The sequence below is a fragment of the Rattus norvegicus genome, chromosome 7 (genome assembly GCF_036323735.1).
Source record: "Rattus norvegicus strain BN/NHsdMcwi chromosome 7, GRCr8, whole genome shotgun sequence".
Classification (NCBI taxonomy): Eukaryota; Metazoa; Chordata; class Mammalia; order Rodentia; family Muridae; genus Rattus; species Rattus norvegicus.
Window position 1 is genome coordinate 40,483,371 of NC_086025.1, and position 10,742 is coordinate 40,494,112.

Genomic DNA, 10,742 nt, shown 5'->3' on the forward strand with positions numbered 1-10,742 from the left:
GTAAACATGGGTTGATGGTGTTGCTTTTTCTGATTGAATTTTCTCTCTGCTATGCTTTACTGATAATCATATTTCAATTAAACATGAAAGTATGTAAATTTGATAATCTCATTACAAGCCACAGTAGGCTCATTATTAATTCAAAATTGCATCAGAATTTGAGAATTACAAAAGCTTAATAAATGTAGTAAGCACCTATGTCTACATTCTGCTTTGAAAGGACACTTTTCTATAAATAATAAACAAAGTGTATGAATATTTACTTAAAACAATTTTTATACAATTTCCCCTCAGTTATTGTTTGTACTTGGTAGGTGGAAGTCCATAGAATTAAAGATATGAGTTATGAACTATTAAATTTAGTAGAGGTTAACCATGTGTAACCCAACCCCCAACATGTAATTTTCCATAGAGTCAGAGAAGCCAGTATGTACGAAAGTTATAAAAATTGAAAAATGTTATTTGAATGTAATATTTTATAATGACAGACTGGGCTTTGATGAGAGGCTAATTGTCATTTTAATTTCTTTTCTTTAGTTATCTGTTGCCTCCTAGCATTTTGTATCGGCTTGATGTTTGTGCAGCGCTCTGGAAATTACTTCGTTACAATGTTTGATGATTATTCTGCCACATTGCCTCTGTTAATCGTGGTCATCTTGGAGAATATTGCTGTAAGCTTCGTTTACGGCATAGATAAGTGAGTATACTTGATTGCAGGTCATTATTTTTTCAGCTCTATTTTGAAAATTTCGATCAATACTTCATTTAAAAGGGAAGAGATGGAGAGGGATGAATCTTTCCCTCATCAAATATTTCTCAGGCTTTTGTTGATCGGGCAGTTTACTGAGGTGTTTGTTCTTGACCAGTGGATGAGGGCCGAGAATTGAATATAATGTAAGGTTGCCTAGAATTTCAAGTTCTGTGTTAATTCTTATTATCAAAGTGTGACTTCCACACTTGATAAGTATTTCATATGTTACTAGAACCTACAGTTTCTTTATCTTGTTTTTCTTGGCCACATTTCATATATAGGGAAAAATAAGAAAAACGGGAGGTTCATTACTCAATTATAACCTGATTAGCAGCACGTGTGTGCTTCACAGATTTCCCACTTCTGTCTAAATTTATGCCTTAGTTACTTTGTTGAATTTTTATGAGAAGTGGAGTGGGAGACAGAGACAGAGACAGAGAGACAAAGGGAGAGAGACAGAGAGAGAAAGACGGAGAGAGAGAGACAGAGAGAGAGAGACATAGGCAGAAGGACAGAAACAGACAAAGACAAAAAAATAGAAATAGAGACACAGAGCAAGTTAAAGGTTTATAATATCAAACAGAATTGGGAAAATGGTCTTTTACTTTGAGATACATATATTATTTGCTGTGCAAAAACTTCAAATATAATTAACTGAATTCTCTATATCTCTAAATTTCAATTATATAATTTTTATGAGAAAAGAACGTGAACTTGAAATGAAATGAAACATCCAGCTCCTATCTGTGGATGAGTGATCTTTGAAATATTTATTCAGTAAGTCTCTCTAAATGTTAAAATATTTGTCTCCACCTGACATACAGATTGAGTGACGAGAGTCTTGTGTAAAGTGCACATTGGATAAAGACTAGAGTCCTCTTAGGTGACATAAAATACATTATTGGTATTGAATGAGTTTTTTGACAAAGTTCACAATGTCTTACTTATTATTGCCCCAAACAACAAGCTAGGGATAAGAAGAAATTCCATTTAATAATCATGTTTCCTGTATCAAAAGTGGCAATAGATATATTAAAAGTAAATAAAGCCTTGTGCTTTGGTGGTAGTTGTAGACTGATGTCTATATGTACGTGAGGGCAGACACAAGGTAAGGCAAGACCTGTGGTTGGGCAGTGAAAAAGAAAGGCAGGGACAGTTTTTGTAAGGCAGGAGAGAGGAGGAAAACAAAAAGAAGAAACAAAGATAGAAAAGGAGGATATGACCCACCCCTGTCTGGCTTTAGATAGCCACAGGTGGATATGAATATCATATAAGGAATGGATTTTTATAGGACAATTTGTCTTATTGAGGTGGGCAGTTTACATCAATATTAATTGGCTCTGCGTTTATTGTGTGGACCTTTTGTGGAGTGATAATTTACTGATATAAATCTGGTTGGTAAATTACAAGCTTATTGAGTTTTGATTTTAATGAATTTCTGGGAATTATGACTATAACCACAGGGGGCGAATGCAGGAAATGTGAACAGAGTCCATAGCACAGAACTATGATCTAGATGGCTGCTGCTAGAGCCGGCAATGGGGGTGGAGAGGGCAGCCGATGCTGGGGCAGAGAGTAGCCAGTGACAACCCAGGATGGAAATTGGAAACTTAGCAAGTCGGGTTGAGATATTTTGCTGATTGAGATAAAAATACCCCAGAGATGCCATGTGGTCCTACGGTACAGGCCATATAGCGTGGGATGTTCTCCCGTTATTTATTTATATTATTTACTACAATGAGTAGTTGAAAAACATTCTTTGTCATAAAAATGCATGGAGACTAAGGGGACTGGGAAGGTGGTTTAGAGAGTAAAGCACTTACAGGTAGAACGATGACTAAAGGTCAGATTCCTCAAACTCATGTGAAAAAGTTGTTGATCATGATGGTTTGCCCATAATGTCTTCACAAAGCAAAGAGAGGTGAAAATCTTGAGTAACTGGCTAGTCAAAAAAAATATTGTTCAATGAAAGACACTGTCTGAATATATTATGAATGAGGCAGACACACAGTGCCAACACCTGGGACACATACACACACACACACACACACACACACACACACACAAGCACACGCGAGTGCGTGCACATGTATACAGATGTGTAAACATTCAGGCATTCATACTTACATACATACTACCAAAACTTCAAATTAAGATAGAAATGGCATACCCTTACATATTTACTAGAATGAAAAACATTCAGAACTCCAACAGCACAAAACATTCCAGAGAATGTAGATTAAAAGGAACACTCATTAATTGCTGATGGAGCTATGAAACAGGGTGAACACTTCAGAAAACACTCTTCCAGCTTGTGACACTCTTAGCATATGACATGTCAGGTACACAGTTTGGCATTTACTAAAAGGATTTGACAATATATTCCAGATAAAAAATTTGTACATGAATGTTCGTAACAACTCTACTCACAATGATCAAAAGCTCAAACCATCAAAATGTCTTCCAACAAATGAATGAATACATCATCCACCTAGACATTCTAATATGGTTTAATCATAGATGAATTCCTACCAAGCCATGAAAATCATATTGGAAATATAAATGTGGATTGCTAAGAGACGTAATCTATACTTGACGATACTGCATCTTGTCATATGGCAATTTATTGCAGACTATTTCCACAGTATCAAGAGCGGCCTTTGACAACATCTGGAGGTAGAGACAGATGTATAGATGAGCTCAAGGAATGTTTAGAACAGATATTATAACAGTGGATGTATATGTTGTTATGGTTTTGTTCAAACCCACAGAGTGCACAATACAAATAATGACTCCTCAAGTGAGCTAAGGGAAGTGGATAAAAATGTTATGTCAAAAAAGACTCATCAGTTCTAACATATATGCTACTCTTGTATAGGATGTTGATAATAAGGAACATGATTCATGATTTGGGGTCAGAGATATATAACGGATTCGGCATCTCAGTTTAATTTTGTTATGAACTTAAAATATTTTAAAAAATTAAATATATATGAAAAAATTTCTCCAGTGACTAAAACTATACACATTTTTTGGATGGGAAATTCTTCCTTGTTGTGTAGGAAGAGACAATGTTCTAACTGTGCAGCTAGAACACTAGTTTAGACTTTTATTTCAAAGCCCAATTTCTCAATGTGTTATCAGGAAGCCACAGACTCATTACCTTCAGTGTGCTAGAAACTGATATTGTTATGAGACTGCTCTCTCAAACAATAGGTTATCAGTTTAGATTTGCATTTAAATATTCATTATTTTTCAGAAGGCTTGTTAGAAGATATAATTTTTTATAGCAGTGTCCCTAAACAGTAGTAACAACAGAAGGGAAAGTAATGTTGACAAGAGCTACATCTGTTGAATACCTATTGTGCAGGCAATAGTTTATTCTGCATGTCATTTAAGATTTTAACAGTACTTTCAAGGTAGATATAGCATTTCTGTAAGTACAAAAAATGAAATTCAGAGAGAAGGATGTGGGTTAAGAGATGGCAGAGCTGTCATTTGAAATAACGTATGTTGATTTCCAAGGTCACATTTTATCTTAGGCTGTGGTATAGAATTCTCAGGCAAGATTTTTCCAATTTAATTAGTTTTCCTTTCACATCATAGAGCAGCTTTGAATCCTGCCTGTTCATCTCCTGTGGTTTGTGGTTTCAGGAGCTCAGTAACCTTATGTAGTTTTTACCTGAATCTCCATTAATACAGTTGAAAGTTGGTAGATAATTAATAGTAGATAATCTAAAATCTAAACTTTTGAGATACCAATAACACCGAAGAAGAAAATATTGAAGCATAAGAACAAAGCGAATGTTAGCAAATGTGAATGTAAATGTAAAAGGAATATCCCCAGGCCCTAGAGACGATGGCTTTATAGTTCTCTGTTGTTTGAATGTTTCTTTTCCTTTTTTTTTATATTGGATATTTTTTATTTGCATTTCAAATGTTATTCCCTTTACCGGTTTCCCATCCATAAGCCCCCTCTACCATCCCCCTTTGCCTTCTATAAGGGTGTTCCCCTCCCCAACCACTTCCCCTTCCCTCCTCCCCATCGTGACATTCCCCTGTACTGAGATGTTTCTTTTCCTTCTGTTTTATTTCTTCCTTGTCTATAATAGTGAAATTAAAGACTTATAGCCTCTAGTAAGGAGATACCTTTATGACTCTTCACAAATGGTTGAGAAAAAGCCACTGTCATCCTCAAGACCTATATGGTATCCCATATGTGTGGGAGGCCAGCATAGAACATGCAGCCGTGTTTCTAGAACCTTCTTTTATGTCTGTAGTTCACTGCATCAAAAGAAGCTCTGTCCTGGATTCCATCCCACACTGTAAGGGATGCAAAGATCTCAAACAATAAGATAGTAGGGAAGGAATGAAGCAGTCTCAGAAAATAAATAAAGCAGTGACCCCTTCCAAGGTGAACTCTGCTCTGAGGAGAAAATAAGGAGGATATAATTAATTTAGTAGGGCAGACATCATCAGATACAACAAGAAGGAAGGGATAAATGAGAGAAGGAGCTCCGCCCACAGTTTTGAGCCATTACCAGGTCAAAATGGAGGTGTTATAATTTCTCCCTCCTGAAAATTCATGAGAACAAATTTTGTTTAAGTGTACTGAAATCTCAAGGAAAGTAAGTCATTTCAAAAGAAAGAAATGAGGGACAGAGACACAGCAAAGAATGGAAAACTAAAAATAGTTCTCAGGATTTTCAAGTGAAGGTTTAGAACTGATTGAAATTTCAATAGGAAGGAATTTTGTACTATTTAAATTTTCAAAAAATATGATAGAGAAAAAATGTAGATTTAAAAACAGGAGTGTTGGAAGTCAGGTTATAATTGTGCATAAAATGTAAACATGTCATAAATGAGACTCAAAATTAAAGGAACATAAAAAAGCACAGTCGTTAGTTATATGACAAGAGGAAATAATTTTTATTTTTATATTTTTCATAAAATCAGGTGGAGATAATGATTGGTTAGAGAAGGGAACTTCACAGAAGTTAAGAAAAAACTGTATATATACATGTATATATATATACATATATATACATGTGTATATATATATCAGATGTATATTTGTTTGTTCTGATATGTAACTTTCACTTATGTATTCATATTATGTTACATATACCATTCTCTAATACATATTTCTATGTATTAGATATGTATACATAATATATTTATATCTAGTATACACTAATATATATGTATATTATATCTAATATGTATTTTCTCTAAAATCTATCTATCATTTATCTATCTATCTATCTATCTATCTATCTATCTATCTATCTATCTATCTATCCCAGAACAAATACTAATGCTATGCTGATGAAGCTGGCCTGAATAAGACATAATGTGATTGTTGAAAGGGCACACAAGGTCTTCATAAGCAGATGTCATGTTTGACCCAGATCTCTAGGTTTTTAGTACTAGAAAGCATATTGAAAATTATACCAAAGTAAAACTTTATTTTGATAAAGCAAAATCATTTCTAATGAAAATATGCTTGTTAACAGATTTTTTCAAATATTATTTGTAAGCTACATATGTTTATAATAAAGTAAAGAAAAACCAATTTTTTAATTAGCTAAACTGACATTTGAGTGTAGCGACTGTTGACAATTACAGTTGTCAGAAAATGTAAGTAAAATTATTATGATCTCACTTCAGAATTCACCAGAGATCTGACATTAGATTCCAAGAAAGTCTGAATGAAACATCAGTACAAGAACTAGTGGGTGACAATTAAGACTCACTTTCATTTATCTATGTATTTACCAATTTATCACATTTTCTTTCGTGTGTGTGTGTGTGTGTGTGTGTGTGTGTGTGTGTGTGTATAAAACATACTACAGTGCACCCATGTGGTCCAGGGGACCATTTTCATATATTGAGTCTCTTTATGTAGTTTCTGGAGACCTAATTCAGGCCATTGGTGGCCAGACCCTTTACCCTTTTAGTTATCGAGGTTGTTACAAGGTTCACTTTTTGCTAAGCATGAAGGAAGGTGACTACTTTGCAGTGGTTGTATACTATTAGGATATTGGTGCTGTATATCTAAAAGACTGATTATTTTCCTCTATAAATATTAACACAATAATGAGACAAAACCTAAAAAGTAAATCTGACTACCACTCTGCTTTTATGGCTAATTTGCGAATAGGAGGGGAAACAGGTAGCTTAGTGAAGAAGAAAATGGAGATGTCCTCATACAATTGCCACTGGGAAATTATAGGACAAAATAAAGAGACAGTCCTTGGAAAATACAAAATATAGGGGAGGAACTTGAAGAATAAGATTGGACTTGAGAGATACGTAAATAAATTTAAAAAAATGGGAACATTGTTTAAGAAATACCACTGGAAAAAAACAGTAAAAATTCCCTAAATATATAAACACCCACTGGTGGTATTTAATGATAGCACTGAGTCATTATTTTTAAATGATGATGAGAATGACTAACATAACAACATTTTGCATTCATAAAATTCATAATCATCCATAGTATGTACTTCAATAATTGGCCAAAGGTTTTCATTAACCTTCGTTGTATTTTGAAAGTAAGTATTCAATATATAAATCATTTTTTATTATGAATTTGTGCATAGTTGCATTTATGCATGTATTGAAGATAAGTGTATTTATGTGGCTGCTGGAATCTGAACTTGGACCCATATACTTGAATGGTAGACTCTTAGTTCACAGAGCTATCCATTTATTCCTTGAAGCAGTGGTCAGTGCAAAACTTACTAAAGTGTTTAAATATAGATTTCTGTCAACTAATTAGGATAATGCAATAAAATGGAAGAAAAATTAAATATTTTCTTTTTTACCCAGGTTTCTAGAAGACCTAACAGACATGTTAGGATTTGCTCCAAGCAAATATTACTATTACATGTGGAAATACATTTCTCCTCTAATGCTAGTAACATTGTTAATAGCTAGCATTGTGAATATGGGATTAAGTCCTCCGGGATATAATGCATGGATCAAGGAGAAGGTAAAACACAAAATAAAAAAGCTTATTTTAAAGTGAAACTATGCCACTGCTTTGTATTTTATTTGCTTTGTAATTTTGTTTTGTTTTGTCTTGTTTTGTTTCGCTTTTGAATGCACTGCTTTGGTTTGGGGATGCTAAGATTTATGATATGTACTTCGCACAGCTGTGATGTTAGTACACTGTGAACTTCTTTAACAAATGAGACTCATCAGTCTTTCACTTATTATTAAACCAGATCTCTTCATCTTATCACCAAGAACGGTGATTGCACAGATTTTGACTCCTAGAAACAGAAAAACCTCCAGAAATATTTTTCCATAGAAATTCATTACATTTCAGCTACTCCCAACACTCCAAATATGTATTAGTGATATAGACATAATTTAAACATCTACTGAATCAAGGGTTTATTACAATTGTTTTCTAAGAGCAGACACTATGGAAGATCTGTTTTCGGGTAGCATTGGTCACATTGGCTCAGACATGAGATCTGTGGTAGCTGTTATAGACCACTGTGCTTACTTTAACTATCCTATGCTCAATAATTCTACCAAATAACAAAAAATTCACAGTGGAAACAGAACAACCCGTCACCCTTATCGAAACCCTTGGGACCAGATGTGCTTCAAAGTCTAGGTTTTCAGATTTTGAAATATAGTATGGTACACACAGCAGATGTCTATTGTTTAGTGATGAAATACACCAAAAGGGTGACTGACAGGCTTTCTGAATTACTTCCAATTCTTTTGAGTTTTCTTAGGCTAACAGATGCAGTTGTATTCAGGTTGGGGAGTTGGATTTCCCTCTGCCCCTCCCTCCCCCCATCCCTCCCTCCCTTCTGTCCCTCCCTCCGTCCCTCCCTCCCTCCTTCCCTCCCTCCTTCCGTCCCTCTCTCTCCCTCTCCCTCCCCCTCTCCCTCTCCCTCTCCCTCTCCCCACCTCCTCTCTCTCTCTTTCTCTCTCTCTTTCTCTCTCGAGCGCGCGCGCGCGCGCGCACGTACGTGTGTGTGTGTGTGTGTGTGTGTGTGTGTGTGTGTGTAGGTTTGCCTTTTTCCTCCTGACTTCCCCTTTCTTTATAGTTTTCTTCGGTTTTATCAAGCTTCACATGGCTAGTGCAGAATTCAAACCACAATACGAATGATCAGACTTTATAATCTTTGAATTTGTAGAATGTCACTGCTTCCATTAGATTACTGTCCGTCCGTCAGAGATAGGGATATAATTATCCAAACTTAAACATATAAACCCAAGGCCAGTGTAACACCTTCATATGAGCACATAGAAAGATGTATGACATTTATTCACTCCCTTGCATTACCAGGCATCCGAAGAATTTCTGAGCTACCCGATGTGGGGGATGGTGGTCTGTTTCTCTCTGATGGTGCTGGCTATACTTCCTGTCCCAGTCGTTTTCGTCATTCGTCGCTGCAACCTCATAGATGATAGTTCTGGTAACTTGGCCTCTGTGACCTATAAGAGAGGAAGAGTCCTGAAAGAACCCGTGAACTTAGACGGAGATGATGCAAGCCTCATTCACGGAAAGATACCAAGTGAAATGTCGTCTCCAAATTTTGGTAAAAATATCTATCGAAAACAGAGTGGTTCTCCGACCCTGGACACTGCTCCCAATGGACGCTATGGGATTGGGTATTTGATGGCAGATATGCCAGATATGCCCGAGTCTGACTTGTAGCTGAGTGAAAGCAAAGGGTTGAGCTTGGTTCATTTTTATCAATGAGCATTGGTTCTACTATGAGAAGCAGTGAGCTTCACTTGTCACAAGGTGATCTCAGGTGTCCATAGCCGCCATCTTTAATCTCAACAGTTTAAGACAGTTCCAGAAGAGCAATCCTCAGTTTACAATTACAAAGTAACAATTGCAGACAAAGCTTACATTGACTGGGGTCCTATTTTGCCAGGATTTTTTTAAAAAGCACTTTGACATACTTTCAAGTATTTCTATCTCTTAAAAAAAAGGTGTTACCTCAGTTTCTAATAGTTTCCGGATTTAATATTATTGGCGATTTGAAAAAAAAATCCCTGTTATATCTTACAATTCATAATTTTGCCTTCGGAGTAAGTTCCAGTATTACCATGAACAGTTGTGTGTGAGCGGGTGCTTTTCAGCACATTGCCATGAGTACGTTCTGTAGATAGCCTGTACTTATCTTTGGTAGCATTGAAACCTTAGGCACTTAGTTGGAGAAAACTTCAAAGTATTTTCTTATATGATAGCCGTCTAGAGCAATAGTATTAAAGAGTAAAAAGGCACTGATGGTGGATGAGAGGTTAAGTCCAGATGTGATCGAGGGTTTCCTGGAGTGGCCATATATTTTGTGTAAAATAGGTGTGTGCAAATGATTGAAGGGACTCTCGAGAATTATGCAGACTGCATTTTTCTTATGCCGTGTGCCTAATAAACCTACTTAATATTTATTGTGGTTTTGAGATCACTTATAGTATATTTATATAATATACTTGCAATGTATAGAGATGCGCATCAGGACTCTTAAGTGCTGGTTTGAAAACTTGAAGCAAGATAGCATCTGATTTCATATGTTTCTGTTTTGCTTCATTTTATGCAAATACGAATTCTTTTTTTTAAGTGATTGTTAAAACTGTATGGCATTACATTTTAACCTACAAATAAACGAAGTTTAACAATGGTGTTTGTCTCCCTCATTGATTGTACTTGGATCACCTGAACTGGATTATGCTTCTTACAAACTCCTCAGCTAGACTGTCCTGTGTTTCAGCCAGTACTTAAGCATTTTAGAATAATCATCACATTCCAAGTTGGATTAACCAAGTCACAGGGCTGAGCCCACTTTCCGGACAAATAAACAAGAATTTAATAATTGAGTGGTGCTTTAACATGGAAAAATGCACACAGCTTTTAGCAAACTGTGTATGGAGTTGGGTGCCTCAACTGTTTCATGTCTGTGATTAGCTAAAAAACAGGACGTGCACACAAAACAATTTTGAATAAACA

At 35.7% G+C, this 10,742-nt stretch overlaps 1 protein-coding gene across 2 annotated transcripts in view; it reads left to right on the forward strand.

Moving 5' to 3' along the window:
• Slc6a15 (solute carrier family 6 member 15) overlaps positions 1 to 10,418 on the forward strand; it is a 54,182-nt gene extending 43,764 nt beyond the window's left edge. Inside the window, exons 11-13 of one of the 2 annotated variants that reach the window (XM_039078522.2) lie at positions 538 to 697; positions 7,589 to 7,751; positions 9,072 to 10,417. In XM_039078522.2, the coding sequence (XP_038934450.1) occupies positions 538 to 697; positions 7,589 to 7,751; positions 9,072 to 9,443 (695 nt within the window). In that variant the 3' untranslated portion in view covers positions 9,444 to 10,417. 2 annotated transcript variants of the gene reach the window in all.
• Positions 10,419 to 10,742: the final 324 nt, after the last annotated feature.